Consider the following 21,403-nt stretch of genomic DNA (forward strand, 5'->3'; position numbering starts at 1 on the left):
CTGGCTTTTTTTATCAAATGTTGGTAGCGCAAAATATTTGTATATGTACAACAAATATTTTTACATACAGCATTGGGAAAATTATTAGCATTGCTACTATATTAATTGATTCAAATTCCACAGGTATTTTTAGTGACGTTCTTGGTAGATATTCAACAGTGTCGAGTACTTCGGCTCAGATTTAGTATCAGATCTATTATTAATTATATTTCATTTAGGACTTAACTTAGGTTGTTTTCCTAAATCTATTAACATCAAGATCTTATCAATAATTTTATTTTAAACAACATAGTTTTATGTTAGTTATTTCAAAATATCTTATAATATTCTAGTTACAAAATTTATTTTTTAAAAACATTTTTTTTTTTTTGCTCTTATGTGATTGCTATTATCCTGGACATAGCTATATTTATTTGTATATACTCGGGGGACTGGGACAGCGACGCCCGCTGAGGCAGCGCTGCTGCGGCCAAGTCACGCGGATTTCAATATGACCCAAAGCCCGCTGTCTAGCACAGTTCTAAGCACGTGTTGCGGACACACCGGGCACACACACATCCGCAAATCAATTGAGAGAGAGCGAAAGAGAGAAAGAGAGTGCACGTTGAACGACAAGCGCACTCAAAGATACAAATACACGTACCGATAGGGTGACAAATAGAGATACGAATGCAACTGAAAAGTTTCCAGTCGATTCGCAATAGAGCGCTATGTCTGTCCCCCGTGTAACGGGTGTACCTATGGCCACTAGACCATACACATCAGCTGGAGTGCGTGGCCGATTGGCCACTTGCCGTGCCAATATTCGGTTAATTCGGCACTGGTGCGTCTGCAACACGTGACGTATGCGTAATGTGCTTCAAGGGATTGCCTCTGTGCCACCAACTATTTACCGCTGCGTCATTCCCAGTAAGTAGATCTAGTGGGGCAGGGTGGTGGGGTTCTGGAGCTGGGTGCTTCACACTCTGGGCGAAAACCCAATGAAACGACGTAGTAGCTGCAACGGAGCGTATACTTAATCTGCATTCTATCGACGGCGCTAAACTATTGGCGTAGGTCGCCGTTTCTCTTGGAAATTTCAAAAAGTATTCAAACTATTCGAGGGCTTAATCAAGCTTAAATAATTATAATAATTGTTCTCTGTTGGCATAGGTCCGGCAAATTTTCTTAGAAGTTTTGTATAATACCTTCTACTAACCCAGTGATCATCGAAGATTTTATAACTATGAATCAGAGCTGTAAACAATTTGGAATAAATTATAAAATCACATTTATGATACAATTACAGAGATACTGAAACACAAATACTTGTGTTAATTAAGAAATTTTTATTATTTAAATATTAAATTTAGGACGGCAATTAATACCAAGCCCATACTCTTATAAAGACTTATTAAATTTGTAAGGTTCCATCTTGTGTAAAACCAATTCTAAAGAATTCCACGAATACCCTGTCAATTTTTCCACCCCCTTTTTTTAGCCTTGTGCTATTCTTTGGTTAAACAAAACTCTTTTTTTTTTGTATTTGAGAAACCCAGTCAACCCTGAAAACCCATCAATTGGCATAACCATGGACCATGTGCTGGAGCGAACTTCAGTCACCTGTTTTACCCAGGCGGGTCAATTCAGGGAATATCGAGTATACGCCCCGTGCAGCCAGTGACTATTTTTGGAACCGCGAAAGCAACAAGTCATCTGAAGCTTCGGGAAATGGAAAAAACGAAGTTGCCGTCGGGATCCAATAACAGAAGGATGTGCGGCAGAGCCTCGCTATTGGCCAGGCCTATATGCCAGTGAAGCCGAGAATAGGGAACCAATCCGGGAAAATCTGCCAACGTCAACATGGGCAGAGAACGGCGTCGACCGCGACGACAGCAGAGGCAGCGACAGCGGCGTTGTCAGGTTTTCTGTTTGTTTTGTTGTCAGTTGTTGTATTTCGTATTATCACGTTTCGCTACCACGTGCACCGGCGGTCTCCCCTTGCCAGTGTGTGTATCTGTGTGATTGGGCTACTGCCTCACTCACACTTGGTGCAATCAAAAACACCCTCACACACACACACACCAGTGCAGCGCACTCACATAGATACGCCGTGGCGCTACGACGGATGAATGAGCCCTCGGAGAGCGCCAGAAATTGCTAAGCAAAAGCCAACTGAGTCGAAGACGCAGCTCTTGCTGGTTTATAAATAGCAATTTAAAGCATCGCACACACACACACATACACACATCGAATCAATGAGTCACACACACTAGCACGGCACTATTTTGCATCCGAAGAACAAATAATACAAGTAGAGGGGCAAAAAACAGACTGCAAATAAAGCAAATTGTGCAGAATAAATATCGGAAGCGGAGCAGCAATCAGAAAGTAAACAAAATAATTTTTGCTCTTTTTTCAGAATAAAAATAAAAAAAAATTTTTTTTTTTTATTGATATAAAACTTAAGAACCCCTCAAGTTTTTAAGCATTATTTTGAACAAATGTCGCCGCAAATTGAGCCACTAACACACAGAGCAGGCAGCAAATCAAACCTTCTTTAAACACACGGTGATTTGGCGTGTTTGCATGGAAACCGTCTGGGTTCTGGTTCCATATAGAGGTATTATAATGGATCCGCTGGCGAGCGGGGTTTACGAGTCTGGCATGGCGACGTTGGAGTCATTATACACGTGTTTGGTGCAGCAGGTCGTAAATTAACATTTTGCTAAATAATTATTTAGAAATGCTGAAATGTGTAAACGTTTTTACGATAGCACGACTGGGTTATTTAGAGCCTGCAACCAATTGACCCAGATTGTGCAGCTACATTTAATATATATATATATTGTTAGTTAGACGAACTAACTTAGACATAAATCAATATTAATAAACGACTGAAATTCCCTAAAATATAATATACACGGTTTCCTGAACTTTGGCTCAGCAACAATTAAAAACAAATAGTACTTCATATGTATAATTAAAAACTATGTGAGTAATTAAAAGGCCACTTAAAATTAATTAAAAAGAAACAATGCCCTTAAGTATAGATGAATCTGTTAAATAAAAAATTTGATTGTTTTATCATTTTTTATGTATATATTTTGTGACTCCCGGGAGATATGAACTCATTCAAGGCCTCAAACATGCCATACTCCATAATCCAATCTCCGTAGTTTTTTCAAAACTTTCATTCATTGGCCAAAAATGTTAATACCAAACATGCGCGCCATATCTACGAAAGCACCGTCAATTTTGTACGGTTTTATAGAACAAGTTAACGGGAAATAAAAATTTTATTGCGGGCGGCTTATCAGTGAGAAACTTGGCCAACAGGTTGGTTTGCCTGGCCGCTGACCAGACAATAAACATAAATTTCATATCAACAAGCAGACACTTTTCAGCAACGGAATCAGGTGCGAAGTTAAAGTTCAGCAGTCGGAAATTCATTTAATCGGGAAGGTTGGGGATTGCCACCCCCCTCCCACCCTTTTTGGCCTTATCACCCAGCACTTTGGACTGGAAATTCGAGTAGCCCAAGAAGTGAAGTGAAGAAATAGCACACGCAGCTGACGTCGTCGCCTGGCGAAACATGTGACCTCGCTGCCGAAAAGGGGGCGGTTAAGGCAGCAAAACAACAAGCAATGAGGACGTCAGCAAGCACGGAAATTTGATTTCGATTTCGATTGTTGTCGTAGGCTAAGGTGGTAAAAATTCTAATTAATCGTATGCGCGATATCCAAAGGAATCTTAGCAGGAAGACTATGCGCACGTGTTTCAGCCAACGGTCTTTTGCTCGTTGATGAGTTCCGATGTTCCAATCCGCTGAGGGGGCGGATGGGTGGATGGGCGGAAATGGTTAGGCGGTGGGTGGTGGGCGGCAGGGGAAGCTGCCAGACAAGCTGCCTTCAGCAAAACACAAACGGTATGCGCTCTCTGGCGCAAAGAAGAGAGCGAAAGCTTCGCCCAGCTTTCCGTTTCAGTTGCACTAAAGCAGCCGCCAGGCGGCGCTTAAGCTTTTACAATGGGACAGATAGGTACATTTATGAGTTAAAAATAATGTCGCTGAAAGCTCTATTATAGCGTTAGATCTATAAACATTGAACTAATATTTCTTTATTTTAAATAATAAAAATACGTTTAGAACATAATATTTAATTTCAGTTGGTTAAGGAACTAAAATATCTCTCAAATCGTATATAATATGAAACGCAAAAAAACATAACCGTATTTGCATAAATAACCAAAATTACAGTATTTTTAATACAAGGGCAAAATGAATTCTACCATGTATGCGGTAATTAATAATTTATTGTCTGATGAACTCGTTAATAAGACCAATTAGTATAAAAACTAACAGAATAGTTGGCATTAAGAACATCCACCCAAAAAAAAGTCACCACAAAGCTAAAAGAATTGGAGTGAAAACATTTTTTCGGTAGCGTGAATTCAAATTGCTTTTTTGTGCCTAAAAAATGTTGCGCTCGCCTTCATTTATTTATAGTTTTTTTTTTTCATTCAGAAAATGTCAATGGTTGACAATTGTTCGTTGCCGGCGATAGATGGCGCTGTATGACCAAAACATGAAATTGAATTTGGAACAATATTTGGAACTGTGGCCTGTGGAAAAAATTAAAGCAGCTGCTTCAATTCTCAAAATGTAATAATTTTACTAAAAACAAGACTTTTGCTACATATACACCCACACATTTATATTTATTCACGTATTTAGTTTCCATTTCATTTAGTTTTTGTGCTCAAAAGAATTTCTAGACACTTTGTCTTGTGACAGTTCTAAATGTGTAAAACATTGCTTAAACCCAAAATAAAATCAAAGGCATTCTCCACGCGCGTTTCCAAAACTCAACGTAGTCTGGCCAATACCTAAAAATACAATTTTCATATTTAAATATACATTTCAATACTTTGCCCAATGAATTTTCGTTTTTTGTGGAAAAACTAACTCCAATGACAGTTTCCTGCGTTTCGCTCTCACTAAGCTCGTAATGGAAATTTACCCTTTGTTGTCAGAAATGATGCAACCGGCTTTTCAAATTGTCGTTCACATGAAAACTACTTCGAACTAGTAAAAATGTTGTTTGCATGTACGTATCATTTGCCGCTTAACCCCTCTCTGCCCCACGATTTTAGCCCATGAGCGGCGTTAATTGAGCTCTTTATTGTTGTTCCTGTTTCAGCAATTTTTTATTTTTTTTTTTGTAATTGCCGACGAGTGTTAATTAACTAAGCTGTCGGTTTGCATATAAAGTTGAAAGTGGAAACGAAATGCTTCGGCTTTTATTGGAGCGACATTGAAAAAGATGTTGATTAGGAAATTGTTTAAAGGTCCTTGTTTTTTAGAAACGATTAAAATTTTAATAGTATTTTGCTAATATTTAATAGTAGAATTACATTTAAGTGTACTTACAATCTTGTTGCCAATAGAAGCAACTAAAGTAATTTATAAAGCTCACTCACCTATAAAGAAAACAAAAATGGAAAACATTTTAGTTATAATTACAATATTATAATATATTATATTAATATTAAAAACAGTATAATTTTAAATTAAAAGCATTAAGCTTACAACTATGTACTTATAAAGAAATCTGACTCGATTTAATTAAGAATAACCATGTTCATTTCTATGTTGAAATGAAAACACGAAGAAAAGTGAGAAGAAAATCGGAGAATGTTTAAGGCAAATAGCAATCAATGGAAACATTAAATGCACTTGTCGCATATGCCAAGACAATTTCTTCATATGCATTTGAAAATTAAACATTTCGAAACTGCACAAACGAACATATCTTACACTGCATTTTTGACACTTTTCCAAGTAATTTACAAAACCAGCCTACAAAACAGCGGCAATTGAGAAACCATTTAAGAGAAAGGAAAATATATGCGAATAACATTTTTTATTGATTTAGCTGCTGGGAAATTTAGTTGAGCACTTTTGTTGGCTCATTAAGTGGGCAAACATATTTTCGCATTTCGCATGCTAGCATTTTGTGGCCATTTGGCAGATGATTATACGAATGCACATACCTCATACGCCCTGTTCTCCATATGCAACATTTCACAGTAATAAATCTGCACCACTTGCTCTGCCAGCCCGCGGTAAATGCAATTTCATCTTTGATCAAAGGCCAAATTGAATTTTCTATTCCATTTTCCCACAAGCCAAGGCAGGAATTTCGGAAAATTCTGAAACATATTCGTCCACATCCATCAGACAGTTTCGACGCCTTAAAGTTTTTATTTTTCAGTTTTGTTTTCGTTAACTTGGGGCAGGTGTATTGTATTTACTATGAGTGGGTGGCTTGCCATTTGGCCATCGGCATCTTGTTGTTTTTCATGAAATACTTATATTTGCTTGCTGGGCCATAAATCCACGAGGAATCGTTTAATGAATTAGCTAACTAAAAATTAATTGGCCAGCAAATTAGTTAAAACGTCAATTTGGCTCAGTTCATTCGTAGCTTATGTGATTTACAGGTCAATGAGTAAAAATTCCTGATTGGTATTTTAGCATTTTCCCACCGCAATTTCCTACGCAAAGTGAGAATCGGCTGAACTCCTCGATTCCAACACTTTCCGCCAAACACTGGTATTTTTTTTTCCAATCTTTTTATTCGTAAAGCCAACAATTGCTTTGATTTTCCTCCCATTTTCCGGCCAACGAAACCGCAACTTAATTGAAATGAAAACCAAATTTTAATGAAGCCAACGATGAAGCGACAACGGGCAGACTGATGGAAATGTGGGAGGATGCCGAAGGACCCAACTTGAGGGTGGTATTTCCATTTCACAGTTTTCCTTTTGTTTTTTCTTTTTTTATTATCATTCCGCAACCCCCTTTTATTCTGGGCCCTACATTGTCGCTGTTCTCGTTGCTACTTTAAGTGTTTTTTGTTTGCAGTTTTCCGTCTGTCAGTATTTCCTTTTTTTTTGTTTTTATTTTTGTCTTTCAATGAATTGAGTGGGGCACACACTACTTACACACTGCAACACCCCCGACCGCCCATTTCCGCCCCTTGTGACCAGCCATGAATCGACTTTCATCAAATGCAAACCGTTTCACAGTCTCTTATGCAAATTTTCTTTCATTTTTTTGCAGCTCTTTCAATTTGCGATTTAGTCTTCCCTTTTTTTTATGCAGTGGCCACTTGCCGAATGCGTTTGCATCTCACAGTTTGATATACTTTAGCCGAGGGCAGCAGAACTTTGGCCAGAAGTCTGCCTCTTTCACAGAACTTGGCACTTAGTCGATGTCCGGGCATTTGTCAATCTGTCCGGATGTGTGCTCAAGGCATTAGATACATTTTCTGTAATTCAGTTTGTCACGAATTTAGCCAGGATTCTTACCAAGTTTAGTATTTTTATTTAATTTAATTTTCTAATTTAAGTGCAAATTCTAATTATTCCCATTTAGTGTTCGTACTTTTTCCTCTCCTCAAATGCCGAACATCAAGGTTTAACATCATGGCAATTTACATTATTATATTGCTTGCCCAGAGGAAAAGTAAAAGTTTTTTCTTATTTGCACAGCTTATTAACGAAATATGTCGATTGCTATTTGATTTTAGCCCTCCCCAAAAGCCCCATCCACTTAACCCCTTTGTGGCACCACCCCCAGCCCATCATGTTTTCATCCTCTCTTTGTTTGCTCAACAAATTAAGTCCATTTTTTTTGGCAGCTGCCTCAGCTCGTTTTGTTGCTGCTGTTGTTGGCTTAAATTAATGCATGTCTCTCAGTTCGCCTCTTCTCGGCGTGTTAATTGAATAAAAAGCATGTGCTCCAATGGCCAGGGGGGCGGGGCATTTGGCTTAGAGCTGCGGCATAGAGTACCAGGTACTACGCCCAAGAAAACAGCAGTGAAATAGTTGAGCACGCCCAGAAGCTCTAAAGTGAGCTGGTTCGCGCCTCCACATACACATGAGTTCGCCAGCTGTGACCCAAGTCTTCTACACCTTGCCACTGCTCACCTGGCCAACACTGAGAAAAACACTCCAGCTTTTGAATTAAAGCTACAGCGAGCAGTCTAGACATTAAATTTAAAAACTTCCATAATTTTGTAGCTTCCCATTCAATTCTCTGTGCATTTTGGTGGACACCCCCTCGTCTAACCACCTGACCCACCAGGTATCCATAGCTCAAGCCCAGCTTTCTGCCGTGTGCATCTAATAAACGCAAATTGACAACGAGCACCGAGGGAGATGTGCGGCCAGAGCGGCTGAATGATGATAAACTGGGCATGGACGTCGTGGTGGGCAGGGCCAGAACGGAGCAGCGAACATAGTGGAACACTCGTGACACTTTAATCTGGCGGATAGGGTAAATAGACAAAGTAGTCATCAAGTCGGGCTGAAATACCCCGGCGCACAATGAGATAAGCAAACGGGCCTGACTGTTCAAATATTACATATATCGAGGTGTCAAATCCGACAGCAACTATTATAAGAACAATGTAAGTCAGGCTCGATGATGATGATGATGTAAAGTCAAATACTGGGTGTCATGCCGATGATCTAAAGCCCTGTTTCTTCAAGATATTAGCGATGCGTTATGGAAATGCATCATCAAGTTGGATTTATGACTGGCAAACTATATACGGAATGTTTATATATGAAGGAAAGGCATTAAAAATGATGAATTCGATTCGTTGACTAATAAAATTAATAGCCGATGATGAACAACAATTTTCTTTCTCTGCTTAATCCAAGCGCACCATATCCTCTATGTCAAAATCCCTATTCATCACTTTAATTATATATGACCCACATAAAATATGCTTTATACGCCCGATCATAAAGTACCTATTTAATAGAACGACTAAACTTAAAAATCGAAAACTGATAGCTGATAAGCTGAAGCCCGCCGAGACGCCACAAGTATCGATGGGCACTCGAATCGGGTTTTATTTACGATCCCTACAACGCAGCCATATCCCATGGATAAGGTAGGTAGCTCGTGGTGGTAGTAATCCAATAAATTACCGAGAAACTTGGTTGTGCAAAGTGATTATCTTCTCCAAATTGATTGGCCATAATTTGTGTCGAGGTACGTACATATCTGTGGCCAGGGAAAATGTTGCATTAAAATCGTTCTAATAATTTTCTTTGTCATTGCTGCCAGTTTCTGTATGGTGCAACACCTCGTTCGCAGATCAACCTGTATTGTTCATCTCATCTCCGGCCGTTTATTGTTCATTTTCATTTTGCCGACCCAATTTATTGGCCCCATGCCAGGAGGCGGCATTCTCCTGGTATTGTATAATGTCCATATCTCTATATCTATATCCATAACCATAGTCACATGCACACACACATACACTCTGTGTTTATATATGCTGTAATCAGCTTGTGCCTGAATTCTGCTGATGAGTGTAATCAAGGCAATCAAACAACAAATTTTCACACTTTATTGCAGTTGGGAGAATTTTTTCTAAAAATTTATCTATCTTCATCTACACAATATTTATTATGGAATTTATATTATTATATTTTAAGTTATATATTTCTGCTGTTTTTTACTTGTATTACTTTTATGTATCTTGTGGAATTTATTTGGGCTTTGGTTGACATATATTTTTGATGGCGGATTAAGTTGGAATATACAAATTAGTCAGGGACATCTTTTCTGACCGAACTGCGTCACTCTGTGATTTATGAAACGAGCTAGCAAAGTTCTAATTCAATGATTTCAATAACTTTAGAGAAGGTAAGTTATACAATAATTTACAGCATTTTTACTACTCACTCTGAAGCTCCCGAAAAAGAATTTATATTTTTTAGGTAAAAACTGATTTATGCGGATCTTAAATTTCGCAAGAAATGTTACTTTGCGCCAGCTACCGCAAGCATTTATAATTTCCTTCCATAAACTTCTGTTTCTTTTTGGGGAAAAACACGATACAAATTGGGTTCATTTCTGGTAGCCAGCAAAATGTTTCAAACTTCCGCTGCTCATTCAATCTTATCAAACGTCCTTGGCTGGCGCAGTCAAAAAAAGTTTTATGACCAGCTCCCCAAAAACTTTGGGGGTTCGTCAGCAGGGCAAATACTTAAATGTGACGCTTACCACCAACAAAAATACAAACAATTCGTATTTAACTCGTTTAAATGAGGAATTCCTACATTTAACGGTGGAAAAATACCCATGTCTATAGAGAAAAGTTAAAATAGAAAAGTCTAAAGAAAAGCGAACGGAAAATTATGAGAAATGAATGACGTCTACATGCTCGTGAAGGTTAAGACAAATGGCACATGTTGTCGCCCATTTTCAGGGGGGTTGACAAAAAGTCTTAAGAGTCATTCCCTCAGTCCACTTTTCGTGCCATGAAAAATTGCGCCAAGATAAATAATTCCAAAAAGGAAAACAAATCCGTTAACAAAGGCCAAGGAAAAGAAATCAAATAGAAATGGATATCAAAGCGAATGACTCATCTGCGTTTTGCCTTTTCTGTTTTTTTTTTGTTTTTTTGGGAGTGTAGCAGATGTTTTGGTACAAATTCGTTGAAATTTTGATGGGCTAAAATTTCATTCTGATAATTGCGCTGAGCATTTGACTCTTTAGGCATAGCAAAACTTCCTCAAGGTGTTCCCCCACAACCCCTACCGCCATCGCCCTTATCCCTTGATTTCAGTCTTTTGGTCTAGGTAAAATGTAGCTTTAGTTTTGTGTGCACTTCTGGCCAAGAGCCAAGGCGTCTGCCATCTTGATAAAGTGTTGGCCAAAAAACGTACGCCACATTAGTGGCAGACTATGTGCGGGAAGGGTTGGCGCGGGTTGAAGGTGCAATCCCCCTGGCAACACACGTCTATATATGTAGGTATATACATACGTGTGTATGGCCATTTATGAGTTACTAGAAGAAATAGAAATGTCATTTGACAAAAGCGAATGCACGAGATATTGCAGAAAGCACAGATCGAAGGGGTATATACATACAAACATACATACATAAAATGCAAAATGTCAAACGAATGCAAGCCAAACTAATTGCAGAGCGGGCCAACAACGATAGCTAATGCGATAGAACACTAATATAATGACCAGCATACCTTCCTTTTATTTTGGGGAAATGATTTTAAATAAAAGCATAATGATCAATAGGTAAATGTTTATAGAAACTATTCAAATTTAATCGTATAATTTAGCCAACGATGATCAAAAATGTTTCAGAGCTAAAATCAAAGCAATTATTTTAAATTTATATCCTATAAAAAATCATTTATTATTTTTTGCTAGCTAAACGACACAGGAAATATGTAACTAGCTAAAGGGAAAACTTCCCTTCACTTTGTGCTAAATATGGGCTGCGTTTTAAATATTTAATAGAAATACCTTCAACTAATGTCTCGACGTGTACTCCCTGTGCAATCTTTACGCTAATGGCCAACAAATTGTTGCTTTGACCTGACTCAGCTTGACCATATTTACCACCCCACCCCCCTATCACACAACCCACATGGTGACCTTATATACCATGTAATGTAAGCGCCGCCACAATCGCAACTTTAGTCACGCACATCAAGCTGTTTCACTCAGACACACTCACAGCAAATTAAAGCTCAATTTGCCTTCGTTATACACTAATCAATTTTTTACAAGCCCCACGCTCCCGAGCAACAACAACAAATTTATTGAAAACTCGATGGAAGGATCAAAAGTAGAGCAATCCAGCAATCAATGAGATTGGATACACATTTTAAAGGAGCTTCGGCAAAGGATTCGTGTTTGCCTCTGCAAACTGACTCGGTTTTTAAGACGCTTTAAGTGTGATGGTGTTTTGCCCATTATAAGCTGAAAAACGATAAATAATATCCATAAAAAGGTATGGATATTAGATATTTACCATTTGCTATTTTTCTGAACGATAGCAAATTACCCATTTAGCTTGTTTAATTTCTAAGTATCCCTAGTTTTTTGCTTTAAGGCTAATAATCTTTTGTTTATAAAAACGTACTCTACGCAAAAATGGCTAAATAAACTTCAAGCTAAAGTTCTTATTATTTATTATGGCTGTTCACCAGCCCCCAGTTTATTAAGCAATATTTTCCCTCAAAGTCTGTGATTTTTGCTTGATATGGGTTTTTCGTGATAAAAATTGCAACTCCTGCGATTTGACTTATCGTAAACATTAATTGATAATGTACATATATCTACAGACTGTCAATATCCAAGGGACTATAAATTGTTTGTGCAACAAAAGCCGCTGACAAAAGAAGTCTCTATGACAAATGAGCCGAGAAAGCAAATAAAATTTCAATTCAAGCAAGTGAGATTATTAAGATCGATGTGTGTGCTTTTAGAAGGAAAGATAAGCGCGAAACACGGGCGAAATAATATCTCCCCTAAAAATTTCGAACAATTGAATCTATCATAATTTTCAGGAAGTTGCACTCATATCAAGTTATGGGTAATCTAAGAATGCTCAAGGCACGACCTGGCCATTTGCTATATCTATAAATATTTATACAAATATAAAAGAGTTTTTATGAAATTCCTAGAAGGCTCATAGCCGTATCAACACGCCCGGCCATAAAGAAACCAATAAAAATGCAATTCTTTGGCGAAAGTGATAAGAGTTATGGAATGCTAACTTCTTTGATCCGTGAGTTAGCACCCCGAATGAGCCAAAACGAATGTGATTGAAAAAAATGCCCTGATATCAATCAATTTGCCGTATTAATAACTTTTTTTTTGAGACATTGTTTTGCTCGAATTAAGGCCAAAAGCTTATCACAGTTGCCAAGGACAGAATGGCTAAAAATATGTTAAGTAGCAAAATGGTATAAAAAAAATTGAAAATGTAATTATAGTTATCTGAAAACAATTGATAATTGCGTCAGCAGCCGCCTCATAAATGAAAGGCTAATTGAAAGAACAAGCCAACCAGAAAACACACATTCTATGTAGCTAAGCGAATTTTCCAAAAATATGTTTGTGCAATTAAAAATAAAAGGAACGAATGGCAAAAGATATGCTGAGAATGAAAACAATTTTAAAAGGTAAATTAAGCTAATGGATGTTTTTCGGTGCTGGGGAGGGGGGTGGGGCAATGAGGTTGTCTGCCAAGACGCTCCAAATTGCAATTACTTGTTGCAACAATTTTCATTTATTTCGTTAGCTAATTTTAGTTTCCCTGCCTTTCCTCTTGGATTTTCCTATTTTCAAAAGCAAATCATTTTAGGCACTGAGAAATATAAAAATGTTTACTATTTCCCTCAGTTCAAAATGTTTATTTGAATTCATTTTTCACGCTTTCTTTCTTTTGCCCATTCTATCTTTCGCTATTTCCCTACATTTTTTTTCTCTGTTTTAGTGCTCATCGTTCGGCACATGATCAGCGGTCTAAACTACGTCAGCAAACGAACAGAAAAAAACTGATTATGCTAAAGGAAAATCTGAGGTATATGTGTGATTTTTGTTGACCCGCTAGAGATCTGATTAGGAAAATGTGAAAAGCGTCTTTGATAGTGTGTAAATATATATTTAAATAATCTCCGCGAGGGTAATTTTTCAAATGTCAAGATCTGGGTGACAACGGTGCGTATGATTAGGCTTGAATGGCAAAAACCTATTTAACTAACCTTGAAAGGAGGAATGAATCTGTAGCTACCAAGATGGTAGTAGAATTGTGTTTCCATGAAATATTGGTTTAATTAATCGCTTCATAGGACTTTAAATTACCACTATAACTTCTTTTTCCTTGACTTCATATTACGAATTCGCCCCGTGTGTCCGTCATAAGTGCAATTTCATCACAGCTCGGAAATCTTTCCTCGTGTCGCCCTTTATTAAACGCTAAATGGCCAACTTTGTTTGCCTAATATTTCATTTTATTTTTGTTAGTTGTTAAACTGAAACTCGTGATTGAGTTTAACTAATCGAAGAGCCAGACTTAACAATTCGAGCACGCTTTCGGCCAGGGGCAAGAAAAAACAAGGCAAAAGCCATCTTGTTTTCTTAGTGTTAGTTAAAACAGCAAGACGCTAACTCGGCATAAGATGCTTTAGTTTGGCGTACGATTTCTTGGATAATGAAAGGGGGGAGGGCTCAAAAGAAATGGGTGATAAAAGCAAGGAGAGAGTGGGAGAGCGAAAGCCTAGCATTACCGGCTCATAAAAGACAATAACAATTACAGGCCAAAATGAAAACAAAAACGTAAGTGAATCTCGGAGAGTTATACTCAGCGATATAATGCGCATGTCTCTCCCCTTTTGGAGACTTATCCCAACCGTTAGCTCTCTCGCCCGCTCTCTCTGTGTGAGCAAGTCTCTCGCCACTTTCCACCCACTGAGTATGTGTGTGGGCGTCGTATTTCGAACATGTCCTTCGAATTTCCGGGTTTTGCTACTTTGACATTTGCAACATGCTACGTCTGGCTAACAGCAAGAAGCAGAACAAGCCAGGGAATATCGTAGGGGCTTAGAAAACGAGGGGCTAAAGGGGGGCTTAAACGGGGGATTTCGGTCGCTATATAGTGGTAAAACATTCTTCGTATACAAGTATTTTTTAGGACCCAGCTGCTTCGGCTTCTGCTGCTGCTTCCTGTTTACAACCAACACATGTTCAATTCATGGGTGGACTGTGGAGGGGCGGGTGGAAAACAGGACAGGACGAAAGGACAGCATTCCACAGTAGAAATCTGTGCAATGGTGGAGTATTTGGGGGGGGGGGGCATCAAAACGCTATATAGGTCTGTGTGTCTTTTGTGTGCCGCCAAGGAGGGTTATTTCCCCTTTGTATTTTGTCGATTTTTAGGCATTCCGCGAACTTTTATTTCTATTTCCCATTCCGTTTCTTCCATTCGCTCATTCTTCTATATGCCTGTATCCTTTTTGACGTCATCGAGGCAAACAAATGAAGTCAACATTATTTCATTTATGGATTTTGTTATTAATGTTGCACGAACTGTGAATGTTTTAGTGCCTCTTGTCGATGTGTTGCTATTGCTGTTGTTATTTTTAGTGCTCAATTTGGCTGCCTTTCGGCTTTCGTGACTGTTTTCCAACTTCCTGCCAGTTTGTTTTGTGTGCCACTCTTGTTGTTGTTGTCCATCATTTTGCCAACAGAAATTCCGGCGGCAACGCCTACAAGCAACTTTAAGAGCTCATAAAAAAAAGGTTTACTCAAGGTTCGTCCTAATAAATACATTTTTTAGGTGTGATATTGTTTTTGTGAATTACAAATACCTCATAAAGAAGTTATAAACAATTATATATTGAAAATATCAAAAACCATAATTATTAGTATAAGATTGCTTCAAAAATTGTTTCAATTGTTTTATGTACATCGAACCCTTTTTCTCAGTGCAACTGAACTCAACAAAACTGAAGCCGAAGTCGGCGGGCGGCAAATGCCAAAAAGTGTTACCCGCTTTCAGGCGCCGCCAAGAGGATACGTATACGTTTAGTTATCCGTGTGTTAGTTTCGGATTTAAGTTACTGTACCACGAATTTGTGTGAGTGTGCGCTCGCTTTGTGGTATTTAACCTTAATTTGATTCCTTTTTTCTGCCATTTTCCTTCTCCTCAATGTTTTTTTTTGGTTTTTTTTTTGTTGAATTGCTGCTTTTGCCAGGTACAAAAAGTTGCCGACGTCCTTGCTGCGGATGATAGAGAAAGGTTGGCATGGCCAAATGCCAGCGAATAATTTCCTACTTTACTCTTTTTAAATGGCAAGTCAGCGAAAATTGATTAAACATTTCCACTCACACTTTAAACTCAAGATATGAATAGTGCTGCAGATATGCGATTTTGATATGCATCGCGATCTTTTAAAATAGACATGGCAAACATATTGTTTGACCGCAATTCTGTGGGAACAACGAAAAAATTACCACCAGCTGCTTGGCATGACAAATTCGCACGCCAGCATTTTGCCCTGCTCAGTTTAGTTTTGGCTCGACTGCATTTCTTGCCAGTGTGCACATGTATATATTTATGAAAATATTTTTCACACTTTGTAGCCACTTTTGTTTGATAATTCTAGCATGAGCTTTTCACACATCTCACTTAATTAAAATTGCAAAAATGCATGGATGTTTTTTGTTACCTTAAGATTCCCAACCATTCAGTGCGGCATTTTCAATTAAAAGTTTTAATTGCATCAAGCCCAGTCAATGAATCAATGGGTTAGAGAAACTTTTGCTACCGGGCAAAGACGGGCTTATATGCAAAAGTCTATTCATTGTTCCACGCATTTTAATCTTCATCTTCACTGGTGGTGAACGACATGCAAAATGCATCCAAAATGCACGTCTAATCAATCTGATTACGTAAACATTGATTCACATTAGCGATCAATTGACGACACACCATATGCCTTATGTCATTGAAAAAAAAACGACAGATTAATGATTAGCTGCTAATTTGCAATCAATAATGATAGGGGGCACAAGGAGATAGTCAATCCCTGCCACTTGTTTATTCGGTCAAACAACATTTCGAGCTGTCATTTATTTATGCCAATTGCCGGCGCTTCGTTTTATGCAACACTGACATGCAAATCGAATAAAATATAATTGCCCATCAGCTCGAAAAAGACAGCGTGGTTATAGAACGAACAGCAACGAGACGAGTGGCACATGGCTCTGGTGGATATACCATTTTAAATTCCACTTGAAATAATGCATTCATTTGCTTTCATAATTCAATTCGACGGCACTAAAGGTGATGACGAGCTATTATGTTGCACTTTATAGTTTATTTAACCGGATGAAATGAATACGAAATGGGTGGTTAAATGTTTATCAAGCTAAGTGATTTTGCTTGGCAATTTTTGTTGATATGGAGAAGAATGAAAATGAGTTAGAAAGCATATCTTATAACTTCAAATCTTAAGAGTAGACCATCCTTTGAAAATTCGCATAAATCTCTTGAAATGTCTAAAAACCATACATTATTTAATTAACTAGACAATGCCATCTGTCTGATTAATAAACGAGCTTCATAAGTTTTCCTAAGTATATGACTTGGATACAACTGGAATCGGGCGAACAAATCCCCTTGAAACCGACAACTCATCCAACTTTGAATTGGATCCACCAGCTCCATCAGCTAGATACAAATCAAATGCCTTTGCTTATCAGAGGAACTAAACCAACTTTTGAGCTTTGTACTTGACGGCGGCACACGCAGCTATTTGCTGTTATTGTCATACACTCGAAGAATTTATGTGAGCCCGCGGAGTGATTTGTGCCAGACGAAAGACTCCATTTCTTTGCAACTAAGTCAAGCAATCTTATCTCCTTCCCTTGGGCAGTGTGTTCATGTAAGATTTTGTAGTTTAGTGCAGCTTATCGCTCACTTGATTTTACCCTGCGACCCTCTCAATTGGACTTGTTACACTGTTCAAAATGCTTACATCGTTTAGATAAATTCATTCCAGTTAGCAGAGCATGATGCCAAAGATAGATTTCGTAAAGGAATATCTAACTTGGAAATACTATTCCAATGCTATGCAAAATCCACTTTTAATGTGAAAAATCTGTAATTTGATTTTGAAATCGATTAAAAATTGTTTCTGTGCAGCCAACGCTCTTCACACTTGCCCCTGGCTATCTGCAGCTTATCAGCCCGTTTCTCCCTCTTTTCCGATGTTTATTTTGCCGTATTTAACTAGTGTGTTTTATAAAGTGTATTTTTCCTTTTTTTAATGCGGTAATCAAATGCTTGTGAACACACGACATCGCTTCGATGATAAGAGCTAAGGAAAAATGTAAAAAAGAAGCTTAACTAAAAAAAAAATATAGAGCACAACCTTAAAATGTGTGGAACAATAAATTCAGAAAAAAGTTTCATACAAAACTTTTGGCCAGACTGAAAAGGTTTTCACACAAGTGAGTGCTCGGGTTTCCGTTTATTGATTTATGGAAACAACTTGAGTGCCATATGAAAGGGGATACTTGGGCCTGCTTTTCATTATGCTGACCGATTATGACACTTTTTAATGGAATTTTCCCGTTCTGCTTTTATGCTATTGATTTCTGGTTACGTTGCCGCCGGTCAAGTGGGCGTTTCTCTGTGGGCGGGGCTGATGTAGGACCAGCAAAAAAAATGCAACAGCACACAAAAATGGCAAAAATCAGCGAATTAAAATGCTTTCTGAATCGAATTCTTTCCCCACAGATGGGTTTTTCATTCCATTTTTTTTTTTCGAAGCCATATGCTGGTCAAGACCGATTCCTTTCTTATGCAAATGACTTCGAACAGATTTAAAAGGGTTAAAATGTGGGTGAGGAAATCCCAGACAGCAACGCTGAGTCTATGCTGCTGAAAAATTGCTGTGTAATTGTTTGGAAAAAGAAATTGCAATCGAAATGCAATGTAGAGTGAATAACAATTGCAGTAAAGTGAGATAAACGACGGCCTTGAGATGGTAAATAAATGGCAACCGCAGGATTAAAAGGATTATTGTGGGTTTATTTAAAATAAATTTATAAAATATTATGATATTTTAAAATACTAAAGTACTACATATTGATCAAATCAAAATAAATCAATAATTTGAATAAATGCTATTTTCAAGATATTTAAAGTATTTTATACCTAGCCTATATATTACTATAAAATATGCCGTAAAATAAACCCTTGATTAAATGACTTACACGTAATTGCCCCAAAAATTATATCAGTAATCTATAATCTTGTAAATATTCCATTAGAAGACTAAAATGTCATAAACTTAACCCGAAAAAATTCCTACAGACAGTAAAAACTAATTATGTTCGAAAATTCGATTGCTGGCCCAGATTGCCCAATGGGTTAAGGTTTTGATAACACTGTCTCGGTGTCCGGCATTTGTGGCGTGGTTTAATCGAGGCGAATCGGGGCGGGGTCGGGCCACGTTCAATGTACTTCAATGACCCGACAACCACGAGTGCTACATACGACACTCGGTTGACCATTTTCTGTACCCCATACACTTTAACCTTGCGACAACCCTCAGCTCGATTTCTTGGTACCCCCTGCCCCCTTGATACACCCTACACTTGTAGATTAATAGCCTTATCAATTTTGATTTGATGCGCACTTCGACATGAAGCAATATAGATAGATAAATACTTGCATTGCTACCCTAATGCAGAGCCACACAAATGTGCCAAGCATCCACAGAATTAAGCCCACTCCCCAAAGCCATCAAATTGATTTATGTTTGGGAAGACATGAGAAATGTTTCGGTTTTACTTTAAACATTATTTTGCTATTAATTTGGATTTGGGTTAGACGAAACGTGTCCAAATCTGCTGCCTGCCACCCCCAAAAGCTCCTCTATTCCCCCCATTATTTTGCATATTTCCGGACGTGCGATGACCCAATCACAGAATAATTCGTATTTTATGACTTGGCTTTTTTTAGGCATCCATGTGAGTTTTTTTATTTTTGGGAGTTTTCAAGTGGTAACAGATTGCCAGCACTTGCGAGTAATGTTTTCGATTTTAGTACACAATATTTTGGAAAATTTTTAATTATTTTTTGCGTTTAATTGTACTCTCTACTTACCATTAATGCCGCTGATCAGTGGGTAGTTACCATCACGGCCGCCAATTAAGTTTTTTAAACCAGTTTCGATCAGTGTTGGGGACGATCGCTCCCTGTCGCTCATTTTTTCATAAAAATTTCCGAAATTTTGTGATTATACACGAACAAAAAATGTCTCCTTGCGGTTTTTTTGCTGGCCTGCAGATTGCTGTTCCTTTTTCTATGTGTTTTTCCTTTTTTTTGCGTATTGTTTTATATTCTTGCAACAATAATAGTTATAATGATGTTTATCTCACAACAATAACAATTAATCAATTATTTAATTTATAACGAACGAAATTTGTATCTCACTTTGATGGTTATTTTTGATTTGGTTGCTTAGTTTAGTTAGTTATGTTGTTTTGTTTTTTTTTTTTTTGGATCACAATCGAAATTAATTTAATTAAACCTTTGAAAATATTGCACGTTTTCCGTTACGATTTATTGCTTTGTCTATGTATATATACGATCTTTCTCTATAGACTTTTACATAGATATTTTGTATACGTATAGAGATGTATATAGATATATTTGTATATTATTACTTTTCTGTTGGATTTTTGTTATGCTGGCTATAAATAAAGGCACCGCGAATTCATTCAACAAGATTTTTATGTTTTAACAACAACTTTTGCGAGTACAACAAGAAATGTTGGGGGTGTTTATTCGTTAAAAACTAATTCATGTGGCTGTTTTTAAATGTACGTTTCGCTGACTTTGCGGTTACTTTTTTGTTAGGTTTTATTTTCGTGTAATTGAATTTGTTGTTTCATTGGCTAATTATGCTATTTTTATAGCGCTTTTCCTGCTGCAAATGCCGAGTGCGTTTGGTTTTCTCTGTAGTTGCTGTATTTTATTTTGCTGTGGCTTTTCTATTTTGTTTTTCCTCTGTTTTTTTTTTCGTTTTTTTTTTTGTTGACAGTTTTCAGTTTCAAAAACGTTTAACGCTGAAATTTGTTGTTAGGCTTTTTCGTCTTTTTTTATTTTTATTTTTGTGGCGGCACTAAAAATAAAATCAATTGCTTTTTGGTTAGAGTTCTGCTTGGCTTTCTATATATATTCTGTATTACATATATATATTGTAGGTATGTGATATCTTATTGTACAGTTATAAAGCACTAATATGGCATTTGCAATAGTTGGTCGCCCGGCGTGCGACAGAGATGGCAGATTTGGTAAAGAAGAAGACGCTGCAGCAGCTTTAATTTTTTTAGTGAGTGTTTTTCCTTTTTGGAGAATTTTAGGTATAGTTATGGGTGAGTGGGTGGCGGCGAGAGAGAGACGGCGAAATAGTAGGCGAAAAACGACGAGCGCCCGACAAGGAAAATCGATGAAAAATGTTGACAACAGAAACGCGAACAACAACACCAAAACACACACAAACGCACCGAATTTTAACAATTTTTATTACAATTTATAAATTGGTTTTTTATATGGGTGAATTATATTTATTTGATTTTTAAGGGTGTGTAGTATCCTTGTTTTTTTGATAAGAGGATTGAATTTTCTTTTATTTGTACCGTTTATGCGGTGCGTTCTTCTGGTATCCGCGTATCCGTGCGTTTGTATCTCAACGAACGACGCTCGACGTGTGAGTGTTTTAACGTGTGCTGCTGTTTTACTGTAAAAATACTATTCGGCTGCGCTCGGCTCACTTCGTGTCGTCTTGTGGGTGTAGTTGTGGCCGCTCTGCCGGCGTCGCTGTCGACGCAGAGCGCATGTGACAAGCGCCTACGAAAAACCGAATTTCGAAGTTCGAAAGGTCGCCGAAAAAAGTGAAATAGAAAGAGGCGCAAGAGGATGCGGAAGTGGGGCCAACTCTACACAAAGCGGAGATGCATTTCCCGTATAAGAGAGAGCGGGATGGCGAGCCAGTGGAGAAAGAG

At 37.8% G+C, this 21,403-nt stretch overlaps 1 protein-coding gene and 1 long non-coding RNA gene across 8 annotated transcripts in view; one reads left to right on the plus strand and one right to left on the minus strand.

Annotated features, from left to right (window-relative positions):
- LOC6604781 (hepatic leukemia factor) overlaps positions 1-21,403 on the minus strand; it is a 52,937-nt gene that overhangs the window by 19,461 nt on the left and 12,073 nt on the right. For 2 of the 7 annotated variants that reach the window (XM_032718538.1, XM_032718533.1), the window contains exon 1: positions 19,500-21,126. The exons of 2 other annotated variants lie outside the window; for them this stretch is intronic. In XM_032718538.1, coding sequence (XP_032574429.1) covers positions 19,500-19,602 — 103 coding nt within the window. In that variant the 5' untranslated portion in view covers positions 19,603-21,126. Of the gene's footprint in view, positions 1-19,499; positions 21,127-21,403 lie in introns of those variants that run through there. 3 more of the 7 variants (XM_032718532.1, XM_032718531.1, XM_032718535.1) reach the window with 3 other exon arrangements.
- Positions 329-1,902, plus strand: LOC116801067. Its single transcript, XR_004361756.1, has 2 exons — positions 329-909; positions 1,531-1,902. It is a non-coding gene; the product is annotated as an uncharacterized LOC116801067 (long non-coding RNA).

Source organism: Drosophila sechellia, chromosome 3L, assembly GCF_004382195.2.
Source record: "Drosophila sechellia strain sech25 chromosome 3L, ASM438219v1, whole genome shotgun sequence".
Classification (NCBI taxonomy): domain Eukaryota; kingdom Metazoa; phylum Arthropoda; class Insecta; order Diptera; family Drosophilidae; genus Drosophila; species Drosophila sechellia.